The 26,432-nt window shown below is 39.3% G+C and overlaps 1 protein-coding gene across 2 annotated transcripts; it reads left to right on the forward strand.

Moving 5' to 3' along the window:
- Window positions 1-1,120: 1,120 nt before the first annotated feature.
- On the forward strand, window positions 1,121-25,471 carry abca3b (ATP-binding cassette, sub-family A (ABC1), member 3b). Of its 2 annotated transcripts, none has more exons than XM_044099984.1 (31): window positions 1,121-1,421; window positions 2,746-2,844; window positions 4,326-4,572; window positions 6,541-6,668; window positions 8,766-8,931; window positions 9,101-9,360; window positions 9,459-9,575; window positions 10,566-10,686; window positions 12,186-12,359; window positions 12,447-12,628; window positions 14,029-14,175; window positions 14,284-14,413; window positions 14,509-14,663; window positions 14,942-15,097; window positions 15,188-15,398; window positions 16,040-16,190; window positions 16,557-16,655; window positions 17,961-18,159; window positions 18,242-18,548; window positions 19,356-19,629; window positions 19,724-19,928; window positions 20,052-20,271; window positions 20,918-21,076; window positions 21,162-21,334; window positions 21,695-21,829; window positions 21,920-22,114; window positions 22,202-22,389; window positions 22,466-22,636; window positions 22,936-23,132; window positions 23,219-23,292; window positions 23,739-25,471. In XM_044099984.1, the coding sequence occupies exons 2-31, from the start codon at window positions 2,791-2,793 to the stop codon at window positions 23,868-23,870; spliced, it is 5,127 nt and encodes a 1,708-aa protein (XP_043955919.1). In that variant the 5' UTR covers window positions 1,121-1,421; window positions 2,746-2,790; the 3' UTR covers window positions 23,871-25,471. The 2 variants fall into 2 exon arrangements, with proteins under 2 accessions (XP_043955919.1, XP_043955918.1); XM_044099983.1 differs by having other exon boundaries at window positions 1,121-1,371.
- The last annotated feature ends 961 nt before the right edge of the window (window positions 25,472-26,432 follow it).

A 26,432-nucleotide genomic window follows, 5' to 3' on the forward strand; every position in this document is an offset into this window, starting at 1 on the left:
GCAATGAAATATGGATTTTGAATTATTCCTTGTAAGAAACCAAATTTTAAAAGTTACACATAAAATACCATACCACATACTGTATATTTATCATGTTGCTAAAAAAGCTTTAACAATTGGAAATCTAAAAAGTTGGACAAAATGACATCCCCACAGCATGATCCTGCCACTGCTATGTTTTCTGTCAGGGGTTGTGTGTTCAGAATGGAATAGTGTATTTGGAATAGAATCACTTGATTGTACTTACACACACAAAAAAAAAAAATTCCCAGAGGACTGAGAATTCTGTAATTTAAATCTGAAAATGTGTGACATTTTAGCATGAAAAATTAGTAGGATCCCTAAAACACTGAAAGACCTGCAGGATTTTTTGTGGCTAATTTTAGGAAAAGCATAAATACTACCAGAGACAATGTACTGTCATTGCATCATTTATTCTGTCCATGTGAGAGCACCAAGAAGCAATAATCCTGGGAACGGATATGGCATGCAGCCTGCATAAATGGAGGGCAACAATTAAGATGCATTATGGAAATCAGCTGGATCTGGCCATTTGATAATTGGAGTTCATTTTTTAAATTAATGCCTCTACCTCTGATGCAGTGTTCTATTTTTTTATCTTCTATTTTTTTTAAATATAATTTTTGCTGAAGCTATTCCCTTGATTGTACTATACTAGTACATGATCAGAACCATTATGCTTCAATAGGGCATAACATTGTAACAAATGTATTTTTGCAGCTAATTACATTATCTAATCTCGTTTACTTGCTACAATACAGGGAGAAAAATATTAAAAATCATTTTCATTAGTCTGAATCTTCTTGTTTGCTTGGGGGAAAATTTTGTCGCCAAGTGTTACAATTTTACTTGTGCCAAAACAAAAAGACAGGAGGTAAGGCTGAAAATAAAACTGTCATTGTTAGTGATGATGGAAACGAGTATAACATATATTATTATCGTAGTGGCCTATATTGTAATTTTTTAATATACATTTTTTGTTTTTACAGTGATTTAAAGCAGGACTGAAATATAAAAAACAAAACAAAACAAAACCCGTAATCCCCAGTTGCTGAAATCATGTGACGCTCCAATTGTGGTCACGTGTTCCGTGTTTTGTTGACGTTTGTCGGTCGCTGGCTTTTTGTGGATGAATTTACAGACTTTATCCAGCCGCTGGTGCAATGTCATCGGCCTCTCTGGCAGGCAGCAAACTGGAAGGGAAACAGCCGGTCGAGCTTCGCTGCCAACGCGCTTAGCTCCTCCAGATGCAGCCGTACATCGACAGTGAGGGTCGCTGTGATGTTTTACGGACCGGAGTGAAAGAATAAGGAGGAAATTGTTTTCACCTCGACTGGAGGAGAGCGCGAGGTAAAGAGCGAAAGACCACCGTTTATTTTCCGAAACTGTTTAATTTTAAGGTAACTTTTCATATTTACGTAATACAACTTTAAAATGTCAATTCCATCTACAGGCCTGCAGATAAATGTAAATATAAATCATCAATATTTCGTTTTTGTCCAACGTTTCTACCTAGCTCCATCTTTTGCATTCCCTTAGGAATTGACAAGCAGCTGCATTGTCCAATCAGAGGAACGAGAATTCGGCCTCTAGCCAATCAGAGAAGAGAAAGACAGTTTCTGGTTTTCAGGAAAGAGTCCATGTCTTTTACGGCATTATTGTTTACTAAAACAGATAAACAAAGAAATCGTTGTCTTTTCGATACATAGCACATGACCTTTTAAACTGAATTAGGCAACGAATACGTAACATAAACCCAGAAGTATCAAAATAATAGAATCGTGCGAAAGTCAGACAGATGCTGCCATTGTTAGCGTTATTACACGCTCAGACTTAATTACGTGATTAGGCATAGGCACAAATAAGGCAAAAATGCGCTGAACAGTTGTTCATTTGTGAAAAATAATGTTATTTTAACCCGAGCACTTCTTTACCTGACAAATGGATCTCTGTAGTTACACTTGCATAGGTTATTTTTTTTATCGTTATAAATGTATTGACATATGTTGTAAAACTGACTTTAAAAATACGAAATTGTGGAAAATAATACTTTTTTAGCTATAGTTTTTTTTCACATTACAATCACAACTGTTTTTTCCATTTTTTTTAACAGCTTATGATAAGTGTGTAAATAATTATCAACACAATAAAGATAATTTAAAATCTAAAGCTTCCATTGGTGTAAATATTTTTTTATTTTTAACTGTATGGTTGACCAGCATAAAGTAGCACATAACTATAAAGTAGAAAGAAAATGAACCTTCACACCAATCTCAGGTGTCTTGCAGCCTCTAACATGTTTCGTTCCAGGATCTCCGCAGTGTCATTCAATCATCACCATGTTTCACAGTAGGGAAAGCCACACATAGCATTTTGACACAGGGTCAAGAATAAATAATTAGTTTTATCTGACCAGAGAATTTTTTTTTTCATGCGTTTGCTGGCTTAACTACATGACGGGGATTTTCTATGCTTTCGTTTAGCAATTCAACAAAAAACACTTTTGTAACTATTTGAGATGACTAAGCTAATTTGGTAATTATAATACTGTCATTGGTCAATTTCACTTCTCCTTTTTTGTTTTGTTTTCTTCATTTATTTTGAAATGGAAACTGAGAGATCAGAGTCCCTTCCAGGCATTATTTCAAAATTTGCATAGTTTAGCACCTTTAAAAAAAAACAAGTAAAACCCCTGCAAAAATGTTAATGTCTTCTTTTTCTTAGCCCCTACAGAAAGCTGCCTGGTTGGTGCCTTGTGTCCTTTCAGCTATGGCTATCGCTAGACAATTTGGACTGCTGGTGTGGAAAAATTATCTTCAGCAAGTGAGTAGGACATTCAACCCTTTTCTGTCCTTATTAGGTCACATCAGGGTTTACAACTGCATATTGTCAGCAGGTGGTTTAGCACAAAGAACAGCTTGTATAACAGTATTTAAGTGATGGGGTTTTGGACACCATAAATAAAATAAAGTGACTAACATTTTCCATTAAAATTTCAGATGTGTTCCAGGCACCTTAGAATAGATATCTATATTATCCTGCATTATGTCACATGCTTTCTTCTTCCTTAAATAGCTTTCATGAAGTTTTTGAAGGTATTGTGAAATAAATCATGAGACTAAACAAGTCTGATGTTTTCCCAGAACACCATATCATAAGATTCAAAGGCTGACAGTGTACAGATGATAGGAAGTAATTCTTTTATTCAACAATGTTTAATTTCTCCCACCCACAGAGAATACTGGCACAGCTCTGTTTGCCTATTACTGATAGTAGCTGCTTGCATGAAGCAGAACATTATTATCAGACAATGACAACAATAAGTTAGATTATTGGGCAATGGAACGGCCTGTTGGCTGCGAATCATACGTGCTTCAAAATATTAACCCCTCTGGAAATGTCTGTGTGAGATTGTGATTCCTGAAGAACTTTCGTCAGAAAGCAAATTAGATTAAATTGAATCTCGAAATTTTTTTTGGCCTATTTCTTTTATTCATCATTATACAGAAGTGCTTAGAATCTGTTTCATTTTATCCGCAAAAGATAAAATGAAGCTGTTTTGACTCTGATGTTTTTTCCCTCCTTTATGGAATGTGAGCCTCATGCTTGGGAGTTTTTTTGTCTATCTGAATTCCATGTTGTGTTTATATACCGACATAATGACTCAATATCAAAGCTGCAAAAATATTATAGATGTAATTTTTTGGCCTTAGAGAAATAATTGGTTTCAGAAGAGACTTTTAATCTCACGTTGTGTTGCTTAAATACACCCTTCCCTTCTTTCAAACTAAAGTTTAATTTTTTATTGATTCTGCGTAAATGTGATCTAATGCTGATGTCATATTCAGTTATAACACAGACTAGGCCTTGATAATAAACATCCAGTGTCCTGAAACTGTTCATCTCATTTTATGCTTTAACTACTGGTCAATGAGGTCAAACATTTTTTCCTGAATAGAAGTAATAATTTGATAAACAAATCTAACGCACTTTAAAATCATTTTGACTTTTTGAAAGTGCCATAAAAATACATTTGACTTTTTTGTATTTGTGTTTCTTGTTTTAACTTTTTCAAATGTCACAAAACAGATTTTAATGTATTTTATTTGTTTTTTATGCAACAAACCAAGGATTTGAAGAATTTTGATGTTCAGTTGCATTCTGGTTCTATATTCTTGCTGAACCTGAAAGATATGCACACCTTAGCAAGACATTTTATTTATTTCCATGTATTTCTGTTTTAATCTATATTTCAACTTGACTGACTGCTATAGAAAAAAAATCTCCAATTTCTCCTTTTCCAGAAACGTCAGATTCTGGTGACACTGGTGGAGATCCTCTTGCCGCTGCTTTTCTCTGGCATCCTCATTGTGCTGCGTCAGAAGGTGTCTTTTCAGGATTACCCAAATGCCACCATCTACGAGAGCTTTCCTGTCAACATTTTACCCAGCCGTATTTCACGAGGCCTGCAGCTGGGCTACGTGCCCAGTAACTCCAGCGTGGTGCGTCAGTTGGCAGTGGACGTCCAAAGCAGGCTGTCTCTGAACTCAGGTGGGTAATCATCAGATAGGGTAACAGGCATGGGGCCACTGTTGTTGTAACCGGTTAGACAAATGCTACAGGCTTATCAGTGTTTGTGGATCAGGACAGAGTTGGGAATACTGGTTCCTCTGGAAACACCTCTCAGGAGAGAAAATACGCCACACCCTACTTCTTTCCCTGAGGACCGAAAGAAAGGCAGCATGGACAATATAGCAAGTCTGTCTGTCTGCTCCCTCAAGAGACCAGCATAACATCTCTTTGGTCTCTCCATACGCATACATACCTTCTCTGCACGGCTAGTTCTCCAGACAATCACTCAGGACACCTGACAGCTCTGCAGACATTCTGACACATTTGGATTCATTTTGACAGACAGATGGACATAGGCACAGTGTCTGCTGTGAAAAGCAAAGATGGGTGAATGCACTAGTATTCACAAGTTTTCCTGTGGTCAGACAGGCCAGACATGTGAGATCCCACACTGGATCTCACATGTCATTAATTCTGTTTGAATTAACAAATAATTCAAACAGACAAAAAATACAGAGGGGAAGTTGGAGGGGAATTAACTGGGTTACATTTTATTATTGTTGCGTGCATGTTGGCCTGTCACAATAACAAATTTTGCTGAGCGATTAATTGTCTCAAAAATTATTGCGATAAACGATAATATTGTTTGAAGACCTTTTTACTCTGATTTAATGGAAATGATGTAATAATGCATGCGATTTCCTGCCAAAGATAGAAAATTTATTTTCAAAAGAACACTTAACACTGGAACTGATAAAATAAACAAAACAACCAAAAACAAAAATAAAATGGATTCTCAGTCTCCATTAACAACGAATCAGAGAAGCAGCCAAAGTCCATGCTGACTTCGGAGGAGCTGCAGAGATTCACCGCATTACACAGGGCAATACTGTAAAAAAACCTGTTGGATGTTGCAAAAGGCGGTTGCAAAAGGCTTTAGACTGAGATGTGGGTTCACTTTCCCATGCGGTGATAAACCTAAAAATACTGGCAGAGTTACAATGGATTGACTTATCAAGCCATATTCATGTACTAGAATAGCCCAGTCAAAGTCCAAATCTAAATTCTACCGATAACCTGTGGCAAGACTTGATTCTAAATGCAGTCCAACTGAGTTCTGGCCACTTTGCAAAAAATTGTAAAATATTTCAATCTCTGCACAGCTGGTAGAGAACTAGTAATTGTCGCAAAAAGTGTGCATTGAATGTATTAAGAAATGGCTGAATATAAACGCACAGCAGAACTCTCAGGTTTTTAGTGGTAAAACTATTTGATAACAATACATGCTTTTCTTTCCACTTCAAAAATGTGCTCTACTCACATAAAATACTCATAAAGTGCATTGAAATTTGTGGTTTCAAGGAGAAAATGTGAAAAAACTCAAGGGGTAAACATACTATTGAAAGGTGCTGAAAATATTACTCTAATTTTCTTTTCTAATTATAGAGTTACATTTGCTTCTTTTATGTTTGCCCACTAGCAAATAAGGGACAATAATCTCTCATTAAGCTGTAATGAAATTGCCTGCAACCTATGTGATTATTGTTTAAGCTTCTGGTTTGGCAGCTGCTTGCATTCCCGTCCGTTCCCTCAGATTGTCTTTTACGCAATGTTTGTTTTATGAGGCTAACCCAGATTTAACCCTGGCACTGATATAATGCTTACAGTTTATGCAGGACTCACAACATCTTTGTATTTGTTTGATAGAAGAATAGAAAATGACAAGTTCGGGGACAAAAAATGGATTTAATAAACACTGTGGGGAAAACTAAAAATAATTATCTATTGCTGGTGTCTCTGTTTGGGGAAGTCACAGTATTCAGGATGGCAGCCAGAGCTTGACTATTTCCCTGCTTGTGAGAGGGAAACATAGAAACCAAGAGGCAGACATGGTTACAGTCGAACATGAGAGAGAACTACCAATTTTTGTGTTTGTCTTGGTCGCAGTGCGTGGCTTTGAGACAGAGGAGCAGTTTGAGAAGCACGTCCGAACCGACCCTCGGTCGCACCAGATATTGGCTGCTGTCATCTTTGAGCACTCCTTCACTCATGACGATGAGCCTCTACCCCTGCAGGTAAAAGGCATCGCACACTCTGTTACACCCATGCTGTGTGTATTCCAATACTCAATCAACAATCCTGAAACTGATCTCTGTGTGAGGAGAAAAACCAGCATTGCTGGTTTAGCCCTCTCTTGTCCACTTCCTTAAAATGTTGTTGATTTACTGGTTCAGAGTTGACAACTTGGATAGAAGGAAGAATCCAGTCTCATTTCATTGAGACCGGAGAGTTTTACAGTTGAGATAAAATGTATTCTTGCGCAGCCAGAAAAACTAGAAGAGCAGAGCTCTGTGCTGTAAAGGAAACACTGATGCATACCACAGTGAAAGGAAATGTACCTCGATAGAGTAAATCACCAACATCACCACTGTATACCCTGTCTCATTACATTTTACACCTTTACTGTTCAAACTTCAGTTCACCTGCAGTCACGGTCATAAAATCTGAGACAACAGATGCATAAAAGTCTAATGTAAAACAATAAACTCTTCACATACAAGGATTTATTCCTTTCAAGCATTTTTTCTTTTGTTTAAAAAGTAGTGCGTTTATATCAAAGCAACAAAGTAATACATTGAAGAAGAATTAGATAAAACTCATAAAACTTGACTCTGGATAATGTTTCAGTATAGTTCCAAATACATGTGGTTACATTTCTCTTACGATATAAATAGCCAAGTGCGACAAGCCTCAAGCTGATGAACTGGCTAACCACCACAGAAAGTATCACAGCTTTTCATAGGTATATTTAGATTTGCAGATAAAACACTTATCTACAAATCCATTGTCATATTACTGAAGCTTCACAGTTTTTTTTTTTAATTGAAATTAGTCCCTCTTTATTTACAGTTGAAACCAGATTTTTGAAAACACTGTATAAAAAAGCAAACAATCATTTTTTTCTTACTGACATTGAATCAGACTAAAGTTTTTTATTTATTTATTTTTTTATATCAGTTAAAATTACCGGAATTATTTCTAATTCTTATTTGCTAAGTACCAGGAAAAATATCAGAGATATTGTAGATATTTAAAAAAGAATTTCATCAAATTCAGAACTTTACATTGATAGCTATAGTATTTGTTAGAATGGGTTTTTTTAACTTTATGACTTGAGTCAAAGGTTTTGGATTTCTTTCTGCAATCTTCTCACAAACATTTTCTGGTATTATGGCACATTGTTCCTGACAGAAATAGTGTTAACGTGTCCGGTCTCCAGGTTTATACACCTTTTCAGCTAAGCCTACTAATCTCATACAGCACTAAGATCTAGGCTTTGCGAGTGCCACTCCAAAACATTGGCTTTGTCGTCCTTAAGCCACTTTGTTGCTAATTTGGCAGTATTTTCTGAGTCGATGACTCACTAGCACCCAAGCTTTAATATTTTATATAATCTCTCAAGATGTTTCTTTAATATTTCCATCTCATCACCTTCCTAAAGTAATGGCCTAAGTCACTTTTGTTTTTTTTTGTTTTTTTTTTTAACCCAAATCTTCTTCTGGCAATAAATAACTTGGACCATTATTTTAAGAAGGTAACAATATGATGTTTTCTTCTCATGATGTCATCTGTTTTAGGAAGTGCACCAATCCACTCTGCACCAAAACACCCCCACAGCATACACAGCTGGTGCTCTCAGGCTTGAAAAAATTTCCCCTTAGCCACAGATTAGTTTCATCATGTTTCAAAACATGAAGTTACTGAGTGCATTTGCAAACTTTATCCTGTGGTTCATTTTAGAATATTTAGCTTGTTCCTCTATGATGTTGATGCAGGACTTTTATTTATGCGGATAAACCAGCATCTTTACAAGATCTTTTTCTTTTGTTCTGTGTCTGAGATGCACTTTTCTAATCAAAACCATTTCACTTCTGGGACACAAAACATGTCTTTGTCCTGAAGGCATATTGAAGGTTACACATAACCATACTCTGGATTCTTTAATGTAACTATTTGAACAGAAGATTGTGACACCTTCAAGTATATAGTGCAGTTAACAAAACCTTTAAAGGAGCTTTAGACTCTGCCAGAGAGGCTAAGCATTAAGCTATGCTCTAAAGTTGATTATGATTTTGCTGTTTTTATTGAATTTTCACTCTCTTGACTTACAGGTGAGCTACCACCTGCGCTTCACCTTCACCCCACGCAACGCCCCACCTAGGGAGAAGTCTGAACTGAGCCCAAACAGTGACCTGGACTGGCATACACTCAGCCTCTTTCCCCTTTTCCAGCTGCCAGGACCAAGGGAGCAGCATGATAAGGATGGTGGGACACCAGGTGACAAACAATTTTTTTTTGCATAAATTGCTGTTAGATATCTTAAAAACCTCATATGTTATGCACAAATTCTGTAGATTTCAGTGAATAATTTCTTCAACCCAGATTAATGATGGCAGATTTATATTACTAACTGTGCATTGCTAAAATGCATTTTTTTTATACCAAGGTTATTACCGTGAGGGCTTTCTGGCAGTCCAGCACGCAGTGGACAAAGCCATCATGCGATCCCACAACAGGACTGGAGCAGACCATCTGCTGACACAGACCAGGGTGGTTCTGTCACGCTTTCCTTACCCTAGCTTTATCTACGATGTCTTCATCTTGGCCATTCAGAACCAGCTGCCTCTTCTCTTAGTGCTCAGCTTCACTTACACGTCCCTCAACATAGTGCGAGCTGTGGTGCAGGAGAAGGAACGGAAGCTCAAGGTATTGTTACGTTCTACTGTAGGAAAGTAGCTTAAATTATTAATTCAGCCGTTAAACATATACATTACCCTCTGCCTTGTTTGTCTTGTCCATTTCAGGAGTACATGAGGATGATGGGCCTCAGTAACTGGCTACACTGGAGCGCCTGGTTCTTGATGTTCTTCCTATTCCTCTCCATTTCAGTGTTTTTTGTTACTCTGCTCCTCTGTATCCGGGTGAGTTTGTGACTAAAACAATCCCCTTTATTCTGATGGAAAAATAACATGACAATATGGTTACTGTTGTTACTTAACGCATGTATGGATCAAATGAAACAATGTAAATCTAACTTAAAGCTCAGTGCTTTTAAGTGGTGGTTCAGCAAAACGACTACAGAGGTTGTTCTCTCAGTGAATCATTTAGAAACATCTAATCGCTAGGAGAAACAGAAGGAGGAATAAAGAAGACAGATTTGCCAAAATGCAAAAAAAAAAAAAAATCTAATATCTTTTTACTTCTCCATCTTAATCAAATTATTCATAGAATGATTAAAGTCTACATTTGTTGTTTGTTTCTCTCCTTAGCACAATTGTGATACTTTCATAGCTATTGTTACAACAACCATCACCATTTTAGCAAGAGATTTGAATATTTATTCTATTGGAAACTTGTGTTGTTTAAGATAATCTTTCTTATACGTTTTTTTTTTTTTTTTTAAAGATTAAATAGGTGTTATGGAAGCTGATAGATTCTTTTGACCTTACTACATCTTCTGAGTGCTGTTGAAGGCAGGTTGAATTGCAATTGCTTGTTTGGAAGTGAATTTTAGCAGCAGAGGTATTTAAGTGAGCTAATGGAAAACAGACAGCTGCCAATCAGATAAAAGAAAGATTAAGCAACACGTTCTGTAAGCCAGATAAATAAAACCTTGCCTGCCAACATTTTCACAGTAGTGGCATTTTGAAAGCACCAAAAAAAAAAACCCCATGCAATTGGACACCTCCACACACTTCTGTGGGATGGTGCTACATCTGTAGTGCTTATGTGAATTTTTACAGTTGGTTGTGAGCAGAAAGTTGCACTTGGTAACATTTTTCTTGGATTTTCTGTCCAGTAATTTTTTGTCACTTTTTTTTGTAAGCTTATTATTTGAAAATCCCTTCCATCGCTGTTTAAATTATGCATTAGGCCGGACACTTCCTTGACAGTCCATGTTATTGATTTAGGTGAGTCCTAACGGTGCAGTGCTGAACCACAGTGACCCCACCCTGGTCTTTGTCTTCCTGCTGGTCTTCACTGTGGCCACCATCAACTACAGCTTCATGATCAGTGCCTTCTTCTCACGAGGTGGGTGGCTTTGTCTGTTTGTAGTGGGTAATTAAGTCTCCTTTTAACCGGCTTTCTTTGTGCTGCACGTGTGGTCAAATGATTTTTTCCCCCCCAAAAAGTACAAGTTGTGTAAGAGTTTGCAGTTTATCAGATTCTCCCCTTAGTTCGAACTGTGACTCAACAGAAATATGTACAATCTTTATATGCACAAATCATATATACGATAAATGGTCAAAGGTAATTTAGTGATTAAATTACCTTTAATCTTTAAAGGTAATTTAGTGTAACTTTGGTGATTTTTTTTTTCTAGGTTACAAATGTTCTGCTTACAGTAAATCTTAGAAAACATGCATAGCAGGAGGCTTTAGTGGCCATTTTAAATCTCAGCATCTCATTGATAACCTCAAAGATAAAGCAAGCTGTGTAAGCCTTTCCCTTTTCACTTCCCTGTTGTTCTGCTTTCTTTGCTCTTTCACTCAAAGTCCATCCATCAAACCAGAATCCCTTTTGTTTAACTTTTCTCCGACAATGCAGCTCAAACTGCAGCAGTTTCAGACCAATTCTTGCTCCATTTTGCTACAATAGTCGCACACAAGTTGTTATTCATTACATGAAACGTATCTTGAGTACATCACTTGGAAATGTTTACAGAAGAAAGGTCTTAGAAAGCTTGAGATTAATTATTTACTCTGTTACGACTGACATCAGTGCATTGATATGTTGTTTCAAAATGTGACCACACTGCGGTTTTTCACCTGTGACTCATTTTTCTTATCTAAGGAAGTTCGGTTTGTAATCTTGACCTACATTACCTCTCTTACTCTTGTTTTCAGCTAACACTTCAGTCTACCATTCCTGACCTTTGCATTGTTGATAAGCTGACTCATTTAAATAAAATCTGCTGTTGCTTCATTTTATTTAAAGAAAGCATCACAGTTCTATTTTTTCTTTAACTGGACGTAATAAATGTTAAATCTTGCATGATTTGCCTGGCAGATGACTTGTTCATGGAAAGGCAAGGATGTAGAAGATAGGAAACGAATTCAGCCAGATATCTCCTTCACTGACCCTCTTTTGCCATTTTTTTCTCCAACACAAACCTTTTTTCTTCCCTTTTTATTTGCAGCTGTCTAGGCTCACCAACCCACAGATGAACTTTTTAGGAAGAGATAATGGCATTTGATCAATGGATGTTCCAGTTGAGCTCAGAATGTCACATTGACTGCTACAAGTGGTCTTTGATGGGTTGGTAGCAGAAGCAGCTCTTAGTCTGCCAGTTTTGCTTCCTCCCCCATTTTTCCTCACTTAATGTTTTATCTAAACCTCTGGGAAGATTTACATTGCCAATGAAGGAAATGGCTTTTTGAAGAGCTCACAAAATCCTTTGCCTGTCAGCTATTTGCTTTAATTTATGTTATTGAATTGTATCAGCCAGCAGAATATATCTGTAATGTTCCTTTTGCAAGATTGTTCCCATTTTTAAGATGAATTTTCAACATTTTCTCTGATGTTTTTAGCCAACGTGGCGGCGGCAGCGGGCGGCTTCATCTACTTCCTCAGTTACCTGCCTTATTTGTTCCTGTGGCCTCGCTATGACTTACTGAGCCACGCTCAAAAAGTGTCGGCCTGCCTTATCTCCAATGTGGCCATGGCCATGGGAGCACAGCTTATAGGAATGTTTGAAGGCAAAGGTGAGGTTTGTGATCGAAGTCAAACCCTGAAATGCTTCAGTTTTCTTTGTTATTTCATGTATTTATTATCAATTCTTTGCTCCTCAGGTACTGGAATCCATTGGTCAAACCTGTTTGACTCTGTGACAGTGGACGATGACTTCTCCATGGCCCAGGTTCTGTGCTTGCTGCTGTTTGACTCGGTGCTCTACGGCCTGGTGGCCTGGTACATGGAGGCTGTGTTTCCCGGAGAGTACGGAGTGCCTCTTCCATCTTACTTCTTTCTATTGGTACGCCAATCATCAAAACACCCGATGCAAAGGAAACTTCAGGAGCTTAGGGATAACAGTGCAAATTGATATGTTGGTATTTTGTCAATTATGGTTTTAATTGGTGTTTCAAACTAAAAAAGAAGGCCTGAAAATGTGAACTTGTTGGTTGATAAAAATCCCTGAAGCTTTTCTTCCGTACATCTTTTGTAAACTTGGACTCAATTTAATTTCCTTTTATTTAAATACACTAAACTAAATGTGCTTTATCCAATTCAGGAACCGGTATGTTTACTACTGTTACCTTTAAATATAAATGAGAAATAATGAAAGGATTTTTGGAATATAAACTAGGCAGGCTGATGAGCAGAAATATTTTCTAATTGTAGTTTGCACCAGTAAAGTGTCACCTGGACCAATTTTTTAGACTCAACTTTCCAGGACTCAAGCTTACACTGTCAATAACATCAGTATTTTTTAAATGTAGCAGAAATTTAAGATAATTAAAAAAATGTGCATCCCTTCTTCACATTTACAGCAACTCCTCCAAAATCAAACTGTTATAAATATCTAAATTCCAAATGCACACTGTTGAGTCGAATATAACACAAAATATAAAGAAGCAAAAAAGACAGAGGTAGAGGTATGTGGATAATGTTTCAGTGGCCGATAGATATAGTTACTTCACCCACTAAAATAAACATAAAGTAGCAGCAGAGTTTACAGATTTTCTTTTCTCTTCATTTTAGAGTTAGGCACTCCTTGACAGGTGTAGTTGATAAAGACTTTATACAGAACGGCGGTTGTCATTTTGGTCTGTTTAATACATTTTTCTTCTTCCAGACACTAACATGTGTCTGGAAGAACACGTCAGAGCCCAAGAGAGACATCTGCTTTCAGTGAGACTGGTTTTGATACAGAGAGATTGGAAGAGACTTAAAATGGGAGGCTCGAGCATGTCAGCCAGAATGAGACCTTCAGGTTCAGCTGGTTAGAATAACAGGAAGCTACAGAGTCCTTACCAGCCAACACAAACACGGTTTATCTTTACAACTTTGCGTGATCCCAAAGTGGAGCTTCTTTACACAAACACGTGCTTTTACACAAAAATACATTTCTGGTAATTTGTTTCCCAGCAGGTCAGGAATTCAAGGGACTGCCAGCAGGGTGTGGTTTAGACGCTGACGCATGTCTGTCAGCATCCATTGTGTGTGTGAGGATGGAGGGCAAAAAATTAGCTTTTATTCTGACTCTTAGGAATAAACATTCTCTTCTCGTGCGCATAAACATCCATCCTGCAGCTCAGCTGTGCTCCTTTGTTTCCTCTGCCTCATCCCTATTATTTGTAAGTGAAAATCGAATGTTTTCACAAGCATTGATCACAGTTCTTGCGTGTTTTGTTTTAATCTTCTGAACCGCAGCCTTCATACTGGTGCGGCAGCCCTCGCATGGCTATGGTAAATGAGAAAGAGGAAGAGGAGGATGCAGAAAAAGCTATGAAGGGAGAGTTTATAGAAGAGGAGCCAGCTGGAGTAGTATCTGGAATAAAGATTAAACACCTCACTAAGGTAAGAGGCTGAAGACCGACTATCTGTTGGGTATAAAAGGCTCTGGATGCCAGGTGTGCACACATTATCGTAATGGTTGCACTGATTCTGGGTATCTCCCACTGCCAGGACTTCAAAGTAGGGAACAAGACACGGCAGGCGGTGCGAGATCTGACGCTGAACATGTTCGAGGGGCAGATCACAGTGGTGCTGGGACACAACGGTGCTGGGAAGACCACCACGCTGTCCATGCTTACAGGTCACCAGTCACAAACATGACAGGAAGCCAGCACTGACCATGCACGTCAAATGAGTCACCTAACTGGGATCTGTTCTGTTTCCTTCACATTGTAGGTTTGTTTCCTCCCAGCAGTGGCCGGGCCTACATAAATGGTTACGACATCTGTCAGGACATGGCTCTGATCCGACGCAGTCTGGGCCTCTGTCCTCAGCACGACGTTTTGTTTGACAACCTCACAGTGAGAGAGCATCTGCTCTTCTATGCACAGGTATTCAGCAATATAGCAGCATGCAAAGTTACTTATAACTGTAAAATGAGCTTATGATTTTTCCTCACACCAAAAGGTAAACATGAAACTCTTTATCCGGTGGTGCCACTGTTTTCCAGAACTGCTTTCTAATTAGATGCAAGTTTAAGGTGTAAAAGAGCTTAAAGTGACCTCTTCGGCTGAAGGTCAAAACTTATTTGTTGAATTAAATATAAAAATGTGAAGCTAGTAAATAGAAATGGGTTATTGTTTGTTATGTAACTGTTTATTTTATACAGCTTAAAGGCTTCCCCAAGGACCAAATTTCAGACGAGGTGGATCGTATCATCTGCATTTTGAACCTGGAGGACAAGCGACATTCTCGCTCCAAGACCCTCTCTGGCGGCATGAAGAGGAAGCTTTCCATCGGAATCGCCCTCATTGGAGACTCCAAGGTCAGGAACTTTTTCAGATGCCTTTTATGGTCATTCATTTACTTAATGTCCCCCTCCATCAGTGAATACCTCCTCTGCTCCTACCTCCAGATCGTCATGCTGGATGAGCCCACATCAGGGATGGATCCATCAGCACGACGATCCACCTGGGACCTTCTCCAGGGAGAGAAACGAGGTCGCACCATCCTGCTGACCACTCACTTCATGGACGAGGCCGACCTGCTTGGTGACCGGATCGCCATCATGGCAGGAGGCGAGCTGCAGTGCTGCGGCTCGCCGCTATTTCTGAAGAACAAATATGGTAAGAAAAAGGTGGAGGGCGCTGCAGCAGGCCTTTGCCTGAAGTGATTTTTACAGAGTGTACATTTTGTTCTTTTTGTATTAAAAATAACTTCTGTCTCTCTCTTCTGTCCATTTTATACATTGAGACTTAATTTCACCTTTTCTGACCACAAGGGAAACTAAAATACAATGATTAGGTAGCAGTTGTAAAGCCTTCAACTGCTTTGCTTAACCCTCCTGTGATCTTAAGAAATGGTCTGATATAGTCACTCTGCCTCTGCATGAGTATTTTTTTGTTTTGTGGGGTTTTGGGAACTGACTGTCTGATGGGGCGCCTGCCACCCCCGGCTTCCGTGCTGTCTGACTGTGACATTTGCCGCGCAACTCCTGAGCGTCACGCTGAAACCGCAAGAGAGTTAAATATGATCGTGGAAAAAAAGAAAAAGACAAGAATTGTGAACAGAAAAAAATTAAAAGCAAAGCAAAAAAAAAAGTTATTTAAACAACTTATACATATACTGCATAGAAAAAAGTACATTGGACTGGATCAGTGACCTAGTGGCTTTGCCAATATAATATCTCAACATTTCCAATTTTGCATTGCTTAGTAAAGGAAACATTATTATAAAAATAACATGTATGTTTGCGTTTGTTCGCCAGGTGCTGGCTACCACATGGTGATTGTCAAAGATTCACTTTGCAATGTATCAGAGATCACTCGCCTTGTTCATATGTACGTTCCCAATGCTACAATGGAGAGCAGCGCCGGAGCCGAGCTCTCTTACATCCTGCCTAAAGAAAGCACCAGCAGGTAAGTTGTGCTGCCCCCAGATCATTCATGCTAAAGCTCTTGTAATCGCAGTGTGGGTGGGCTTCCAGGTATTAGATTCACAAAACCCCAAATCAGTGACTAAGTCATAATTATTCTGAACTGATTTATGAGGAGTACATTTTGTTTCACAAGTAAAGCTGGAGTCATTTGGTGTGTTAGCTCAGATTTGTTTCTCATTACATTTTAAATGAATACCATTACTTCTTTATTTTTGTCTCTTTTTACATACATTTTTGTGCCTTGGGTCAAACAGTAGAAGAATCTAATATTTAACTGTTCCGATTGGCAGTTGAAAGTCAGCAGGTGACGTACAGTGTAGCACATCTCTTTTGTTTGTTTATGCAGGTTTGAGCTGCTGTTTGCTGAGCTGGAAATGAACAAAGAGGAACTGGGTATTGCAAGCTATGGAGCTTCAGTGACCACCATGGAAGAAGTTTTCCTCAGGTGGGACACAAGATCTTCCTTATTTCAACCACACCTTTTATTTGTTGGAGCAATGTTTGTCTTCAGGTTCAAACTAAGCTGGAGCTGATGTTTACTTTTCTCCTCTGTTCACATAACTCCAGTTCCTGCTGCTCATTTATCACGTCTTTCTGCTTCCTCAAGGGTTTGATTTTGTATTTGTGGCAACTAGCACGCAGTCGCTTCCTCTGCTGTGGACTTAGCTCTGCGTGCTGCTGATACTGGATGTTTAATGATAACTTCGCTGCTTTCCAGAGCCTCATTATTTACAAGTCCCGCTGAGATTCTGTTCATTGTGAAAACATCAAATATGTACCAAGATTAGCTTTCATTTGAAAGCCTTAATAAATGATTTTATATTTAGTTTTAAAAATGCATCCAAGTGCTTTTTTTATGCTTTGTTGTCACTTTGCACTGAGTAGAATGTTATAAACTAAACAAAAACGGTATGAGATAATAATATCCCCCTTCTTCTGGGTATTTGAACAAACAAATGAGACAAAACAAGACCTGAAAGGGTTTATTGATTTCTAATATCAAGGCTACAAAACCTGAAGTGTTCTGAGAAAAGATTAAAACTTTGCACAGTGGGAACAAGGTTTTTGCTTTCATGCTTTTAAAAGCAAAATATATTGATTATCTGTCATTCCTTACTTTTTCTGTGAAACATTGATGTGAATGTCTCTGACTGGCCTGACCATCGTGCTGGTGACAGAGATATTTATTCACTTCTAAATGCTGTGGATATGTCTTGGCCACATCCGACATGGACAGTTTCTAGTTGCAAGCCTCCCGCAGGACTGACTAATTGTTCTGCTCCTTGACCAGACTACTTACAAAAGCATGTTTCTCTGGATTCCTTGCATTCAAACAGTAAGGGGTCAGTAAAGGATGTTCTCTCATAGAGATTGTGCAGCTCTCTGTGTCCTACTGATTTATTGAAAGAAAAACCCTCAAAACTTTCACAATACATTGTGAAAGTTGCATTGTGCTTGCTTCAAGAATGTGCTTGAAGCAAGCACATTCTTGCTTCAAGGGGGAGCAAGAATGTTTAACTTTGTAAAGTCAAAATCTAATTTTCACTGGGAATTCTGTTTGAAGTCCGAAAAATTTGTTTGCTGGAAGTCTGATCACTGTACTGGTCTCTTAAAAGTAGCAATTAATTTATCCATATGTTAAAGAAAGCAACTTTTTTACTGTATTTTTTTTCTTTTGTTTTATGACAACTAAATTTATATCCTGGTGGTTAAAAAAATAAAAAAATCTGTTGTCAATCTATGTCTGCAGAGTTGGAAAGCTGGTGGATTCCAGTTTGGACATTCAGGCGATCCAGCTGCCAGCACTTCAGTACCAACATGAGAGACGCTCCCATGACTGGACCACCGATGACGCCAGCAGCATCAGTGGCCTGACAGATGTCACTGATTTCACAGACAGTGGCACACTCATCTCCGATGATGGGTCAAACATTAAACTGAACACAGGGGTAAGACTGCAGCAGTCACATGTTATATTCAGTGTATAACATCTACGGCTCTGTTTGAGTTCTGCTGGGTTTGCGTCAACAGGCCAGACTCCACCTGCAGCAGTTTTATGCCATGTTTCTGAAGAGGGCGCTGTACAGCTGGAGGAACTGGAAGGTGATGGTGGCTCAGTTCTTGGTCCCTTTGATCTTCACTGTTGTGGCCTTAGTGGTGGCGCGCACCCTCCCCAACCACCAGGACGCCCCCATGCTGAGGCTGGCCCTCAGCCACTACGGTCCCACCAGGGTCCCTGTGGCCCTGCAGCCAGGCGCGGGTTCGCTTTCTTCTTCTTTAGCAGAAATGTATTCATCCCAACTACTGGCCCAACTGGGCGAGCTGAGAAACATCACAGGTGAGACGCTGGAAGAAATAAAATGACTAACTCTTGGTATCTAGCTAGTTTGGGGGGGCTCTTTCTTAAAATTGGATCAAACCACCGAAAAGTGTCACACAAGAATCTCAAACACTCTATGTGACTCAAAGCAGCAACAGTCGGCACATAATCTGTAGGGTACATGAAGTACAGAAACTTGTGGATTCCAAAACTTTAGAAATTGCTACAAATATGGTCATGTAGGTGTTAAATGTCAGAACAAAGATCATCAACCAGACATGTCAACTAAATTTTACATAACTGGCTGATCAAAAAGTAGCGCATAATCACTCCCAAGTCAGCCAGTCTGGATTAATGTTCACAGAAAGCCCATAAACATTTAAATCTTGACTCTCAATTGGATTTATGTCTGAACTTTGAATGGGACATTCTCACACTTGAAATTACTTTGACTTCAGCTCTTCCATCTTAGCTCTGGATGAATATTTAGGATTATTGTCCCGATGGAAAGTGAAACTTGTAACAGGTTTTCTCCCTCAGCCTGATGCTGCCACAACAATGTAAATGTGTTTTTGAAAACTTCAAGCAACATGTACAATTTATAGTCACTACTTTATATTAGTCTTGCACAACAAATCTTTATGCAATACATGATATACACTTTAAAGAATAAAAATGGCAACAAATCCAGTTGATCCTAAGGCAACAGAGGTGTACTTAAAATGACTCAATACTGTGTAAATATATATAGGAATGAACAATTTAAAACCAAATTGCATGAAGACATCAAATCACAATCTGCCTTCTTTCTTTTTGACTGTTTAGATTTCACTAATTACGTCCTGACCAATGCGAAAGCAGAAGGCGGGGTCTTTAACGAGCGCTGCGTGGTGGGCGCTGCCTTCCTTGGCAGGAGTAACCACTATTCAGAAGCAACAGCCTACTTCAACAACCAGGGCTACCACACACCTGCCACGGCCCTCATGATGGTGGACAATGCTCTGTTCAAACTCCTAGCTGGGCCCAACGCGTCAATCCTGACAGGCAATTACCCCATGCCAAGAAACCTGTCTGAGACTGCGAGGAGCCAGCTCACAGAGTGAGTACAGGACAGGATGTCCCTGATTAAAAGAAGCAGAAGCATGAAAAATTCATAAGTAACATTTGCTTTTTGTTATTTCTGTCCTCTGTAGTAGTAAGACCGGGTTTGCCATTGCCATCAACCTGATGTACGGCATGGCCTCGCTGTCTAGCACTTTCGCCCTGCTGCTTGTAACTGAGTCTGCTATCAAGTCGAAGCACGTCCAGCAGGTCAGCGGCGTCTACCTGTCCAACTTCTGGTTCTCTGCCCTGCTGTGGGACCTGGTCAACTTCCTGCTGCCATGCCTGCTCATGCTGGTCAGTGGAAAATCTAACCTCTGTTCATAGAATAAATACTCTGAGAATAATTATTTGGCTGTGGTTTGGATTGTTTTGGCTACCATAAGAAGAGATTTTGTGTGTTTTTGTGTTTCGTTCCAGGTTGTATTCCAAGCGTTTGGAGTTGAGGCTTTTGTGGCGGATCATCACCTCATCGATGTTCTCCTGATACTCCTTCTCTACGGCTGGGCCATCGTGCCTCTGATGTATCTGCTCAGCTTCTTCTTCTCCACCGCTGCCACCGCCTACACACGCCTGACTATCTTCAATATGATCTCTGGCACGGCAACGTTTCTGACCGTTACCATCATGACCATCCCAGGTGAGAAATTGACACAAAAGTCAAAAAAGCAGGCTGTTTTTGAATGAGAAATTCAGACTGAACCATGAATGATGGGTTTTTTTGTGTGAAAAGAACTATCATTAAATATAAAGTAAACTTAAATAAGCAATAACTGACAAAAATAAGTTTTTTTTTTTCAGAAATACACAAAATCTATCACTGGACTTTGTAAACCATTTTATTTCCACCTATTTTGTGTTGATGCATCACTTAAACTCCCAATAAGATAAACTGAAATTAGTGGTTGTATTAAGATAAAGTAAACAGTTTAAAAGGCATAAATACTTCATGAAATGAGTACCCTGTAGTAAAACTGCACAAATTAATTTGCCTCTTCTTGTCTCTGTTACCAAATACAATAATCTTCATTATTGTGTGGGAAGGCATTGAGGGCTAATGTTCACAGAGTTGGCGCTTGGTTAGTTAAAGTGGGATGTGTGAAGCTTCTTGTCCTGGAAAGGTAAGAAACTGCAGGTGTGATTTCAACTGTATGAGGGAAGGTGTTTGTGAAAAATCCTTGAGATTATCTTTGGGTAAATAGTTAAAATCAATAACAACAATCATGCAAAGGCCAATTAAGTGTCCATCATTACTGTTTATAGTCATTCTTTCTTATGTTTTGCAGAGTTAAACCTGGTGCACCTGTCGCACTTATTGGATAAGGTGTTCCTGATCTTCCCTAACTATTGCCTGGGCATGTCATTCAGCCAGTTCTACCAGAACTATGAATTCATAAAGTTTTGCACCTCCAGTGAAATCAGCGAAGTCATTTGCAAAGTCTTAAGTAAGTTCTACTTCACCAGAGCTGAAGTTAATAAAAAAGGTTATGAAAATCCTGAATTTGACTGAGTGTTGCTATGTTTTTGCAGATGTCACATACCAGCCAAACTACTTCTCCATGTCAGAGCCTGGTGTAGGTCGCTTCCTGGTGTCGCTCTCGGTGCAGGGCGTCGTCTTCAACGCTCTGCTGTTTGTCATCGAGCTGCAGTGCGTCCGCACCGTCTGCAGGTTCTTCACCTCCCTGGGCAGAAAACGCAAACAGGTGGAGCCAACAAAAATACTTCAGCTTGAACGTCCTCTTTATTTAGAAACTGCACAAACTGCAGTGAATACTTTCTTCTTCCGTTTGTGAATCACAAGGAAAAGAAAGGATGACGTGTCTGTCTGTTTTAATCCATAGTGTGAGTTAAAAAAAGTAGCTTAAGCTGAAAAGTAATTCAACACCTTCAAGTTAAGATTATTAAATATGTTATGCATTTTTTTAAATGGAATTTTGTGTTGTTTTTCTTTACTTTTCTAACTATTATTGGTATTAAATGTAAGAAAATGTGATTTAAGATTTATATTGAAGTAGGATAAAATACTGTCATATTTTGATCTAACATATTTGCTTGGACCTCAGGTGACTCTCTTGGATGATGCGGCGTTCCTTCCAGAGGATCGGGATGTGGCTGAAGAGAGGAAGCGGGTCCTGGAGTGCCAGCCAGTGGTGGAGTCCATGGTCGGCAGCCCTCTCATACTGCATGAGCTCAGTAAGGTGAGTTGCACAGTTGCCTCAGTGTAAATGTGCGTGCTGCGTCGAGATGTAAAAATGTGGCAGGTAATCACTTCGCTCTGTCCTGCTCAGGTTTACAGCAGTGGGGAGAACCTCTTGGCTGTGGACAGGCTGTCTCTCGCGGTGGGGAAGGGTGAGTGTTTCGGCCTCCTGGGCTTCAACGGAGCAGGAAAGACCACAACGTTTAAGATGCTGACTGGTGACGAGAGCGTCACATCCGGAGACGCCTACATAGACGGCTATAGCATCCTGAGGGACATTAAGAAGGTGAGTCAGAGGAAGGCACACTATTTCAGTGAAAGATGGATTAGATGGTGCTGGAATCTGACACAAATGTCTATCTCACTGTCGCAGGTGCAGCAGCACATTGGTTACTGTCCTCAGTTTGATGCCGTGCTGGATCACATGACAGGAAGAGAGACGCTGAGCATGTACGCCAGACTCAGAGGAATCCCAGAGAAGTATGTAGCTGGATGTGTGGAGAATGTCCTGAGGTCGCTGCTGCTGGAGCCTCATGCTGATAAAATGACCCGCAGCTACAGGTGAGTGGAGCTCTGACCTGTACAGATGAAACGGTTAGTACATACAGTGTTAACTGAGATATCTGAACTCATGCAGTGGCGGTAATAAGAGGAAGCTGAGTGCAGGTATGGCTCTGATTGGTGGGCCTCCGGTCATCTTCCTGGATGAGCCTTCCACAGGGATGGACCCTGTCGCTCGGAGACTGCTGTGGGACGCCGTCACTCGCACCCGGGAGTCTGGGAAGGCCATAATAATCACCTCCCATAGGTGAACTCTTTATTAACTCTTAGTTGTTTGGTAAAAATGAGCAAAAGAGAATTATTAAAAGAGATAGAATTTTTAATTTGAGAGGGTAAGAGACAATGAAAAAACAAAGTCAGAACTAAACAAATGGAATGTTGTATCTCTGTTTATGGAACAAATCGTTGGAACAAACTGTCTAAAGAAACAAAAGAGAGTAGATACATTTTTGCTTTCAAGAAGATAATAACATATACTAATATAAATAATAAAAATATGTATTGTCCACATTTTGGTCAATGTAAATGGATGTGTTCTCACATCAGCATGGAGGAGTGTGAGGCCCTCTGCACCAGGCTGGCAGTGATGGTAAATGGTCAGTTCAAGTGCCTCGGGAGTCCCCAACACCTGAAGAGCAAGTTTGGCAGTGGCTACACGCTGCTGGCTAAAGTCCACAAGGAGGAGGATCTGGAGGACGGCGACCTGCAGCTTTTTAAAGACTTCATCGAAAGCACCTTCCCAGGTCAGAGGCATCAGGATAAAAGTGGAGTTGAGACCAAAATTGTGCAAGCAAACCAAATCTCACTTTGGACTTTTTCCCACAAACAGGAAGTCAACTCAAAGATGAGCACCAGGGAATGGTTCACTACCATCTGACAGATAAAGCACTAACATGGGCACAGGTACAGTCACTATGTTTATGTCTAACGACTGCTAATTCAGCTGTATGTCACAGAAAGTACCTGCCTCTCTAAATGGGCTGTGTTAGAGCTCCCTCTAGTGGCGAAGGAGTAACTAACTAGTAACGTAGGTAGATATAATGGGAACAAAGGGAGTTAAATAATAATCCTAGAAACAAAACTAAGTTCTACAAAATGTTTGATATGAAAACTTACTTATTTTTTTCTAATAAAGGAACAAAACCAAACATTCGCATGACAAAGAACCTTTACAGAACTGATTGATCAAAAACAATACATTTTAGAAAATAACATGAAAGAAACGTGGCAAAAAAAAAAAAAAAAAAAAGAAACAGAAAAAAATATTCCTGGAAACAGTGAAATGAAAACATTGAAATAAACAGGACTATTCAAATGTGAAAGCATTTCCTTCCTTCTCCACTGTTCAGGTGTTTGGCACGTTGGAGGCAGCCAAAGAGAAGTACTGCATTGAAGACTACTGTGTGAGCCAGATATCTCTGGAGCAAGTATTCCTCAGCTTTGCTCATTTCCAACACTGCACACAAACTGACAGGAAGTAGGTGGCAGGAGCCAGGAATCCGTCCATAGTCAACCTAAAACCTGGTGGAAGTGAAAGCATTGTTTGACTCCCATCTCCATTTCTGACTTGAACATCAACACTAACAAAGTCAACGGTCCAGTCTGAAACTTGAGCATCTCTTCTGCTTTATGAGACTTTAATTGGTCAGTCACACTGTTTGTTGTTTCCGTCTGAAGCTAGGAACGCTGACTCTCATTGTAGCTTGTGGGGTGTTGATTATACCAAGTGACAAACTCCTAGATCTGCACCTTTTTTAATCGAGTCAAACGCAATGTCGACCCTCAACCACTATGAACTGTGTGCGAGGGCTTAATGTTTGAATGCGTGTTTGTGTGTGTTTAATATTTGTACAGACTTTGTTTTTCTTATTTATGACTTTTATGACTTCTGTTCCCACAATTTTGTGCTGATTGTCATCACAGGAGAGTGAACCACTGATGATTGTGAAGCTGCTGTGCACCTTTTAGCCTTATTCAACAAACGTATTCTTTTTATGTCGTCCTGAACAGAAGGACTCCAGACGCCGAAGAGTCTCTTAATGTTGCCAGATGTACATAATGTGACACGTCTACGGTACTCGTACTCAAATCAGTGTAACGCATGCGTGAAATCTAAATGAGTAAAAGCATAAAGTTCAGCGGGAGGAAAGCAGCAGGGAATAAAGAATAATCCTTAAGTTATATTTAATTATTTCTAATTATAGTCTGTACTTCTCCTCTTTCAGTTAAAGGGATCCAGAGTTTCTGCAGCAACATGCAGGAGCAGGAATGTTAACCATTACAGTTTAGCTTACACACTCTTAGAGGTAATTAAATTGCACTCATGCAAGTGACGCAGTGAAACTCTTAATTTGAATGTAGATCTGCCCTGTTATTATTATTCATAACTAACTTTTATCCTAAAAATACAACAAACCTAATTTAAAATATAAGAAAATTCATTAAGGAATACTTCTTCTAAGCAAACCAAACCTTTTTCTCTGAGAGATAATAATCATCACTGTATTTTACTAACCATTTCTTCTGTCATTCATGATATATTACACCCTAGATCAAAACTTGTCTACATTGTTATATTCCCCATATTTTACCTAGAAATACTCAGAGCTACATTTATTAAACAGTAACATTTCCGACTTATATTATAGGTAAACCAAGTCTCCTGGTTTCTCATAATCTCTGTGATACAAAACGGGACAAATAAGATTATCTGCTCATCTCCTCATATTTCAGCGAATCACTTCAGCAGTGTGATGAATGTACACTTTCCCCCATGCCGTCTAACATGAGCTTATCTTTTATCAAACTCTTAATTTTCACTTTTATGACATTTTTTATTTTGTATTTTTTTGCACAATGCTTTCCCATTAAGCAAATGACTTGAAAGAGTTACAGTATGAACACTTGGAATGTACACTCGGCAAACTTTTAAAGATCGACTCCTGCTGAAATTACTGTGTGTCATATTTTAAAAAAAGGGAATTTGCATCGTTGTAAGTGTGTATTGTACTGTACCATGGAACTGAACCTGTCAAATCTCTATGTATCATTGTCCTTTTTAAATAAAATAATGTTCTCCATGCAAATGTATTTTCTATTTTGTATTAGTTGCAGGCAGATGTGAAACTGGTAATGATTGTTTAAAAACAACAAATACGGCAGAATATAATTTAGAAATCTTTATTAACACAGCCTGACGTCAAAGTAAAAAAGAAACGTATACATCTATGTTGGAACTGCACAATGTTGGGTAAATTTTTTATAATGTTAGTGAATATTTGACGTTCAGAATGGTTGTTGGGCCCTCAGATGAAAAACACCCCACATAGTGTTTTAGTTTGAAATCCTGATAGAATGAGATAAGAACTGAAAAATAAAATAAACTTGTTTGTTGTTTCAAATATGAGGCCTGTGTGGCACAAAGGTTGTGTATACATGAGGGATGATGAGCTAGCAGGAGGTGAAAGGGAAGGGGGGGAAATGCAAACACTATTATGTCAAAACCTGCAAAGTCAGAACAACTGAGTACAAAGAGCCTTTCAAGGATTTACAGAAGATGATATGAGCAAAAGAAAAAAACAGATCCCTCCATTTTCTGTACATCCTTGTTCCCGAGAGGGGTCAGGAGGGGTGATGGTGTCTATCTCCAGCTAACATTCCGGGCGAGAGACGGGATTCACCCTGGACAGGTCGCCAGTCTGTCGCAGGACACAACTAAGCACACACACACACACACAAGCCCACACGCACCCACACACACACACACACACACACACACACACACACACTTAGGGAGAATTTAGAGAGATCAGTTAACCTAACAGTCATGTTTTTGGACTGTGGGAGGAAGACGGAGTGCCTGGAGAGAACCCACGCATGCACAGGGAGAACATGCAAACTCCATGCAGAAAGAACCCCGGGCCGGGAATCAAACCCAAGACATTCTTGCTGCAAGGCAACAGCTCTACCAACTGCACCACTGTGCAGCCCAACAAAAACAAAATAAAAATAAAATTATTTGCCAGTACAACAATAGAGGAAAC

The sequence above is a fragment of the Gambusia affinis genome, linkage group LG19, assembly GCF_019740435.1.
Source record: "Gambusia affinis linkage group LG19, SWU_Gaff_1.0, whole genome shotgun sequence".
Classification (NCBI taxonomy): domain Eukaryota; kingdom Metazoa; phylum Chordata; class Actinopteri; order Cyprinodontiformes; family Poeciliidae; genus Gambusia; species Gambusia affinis.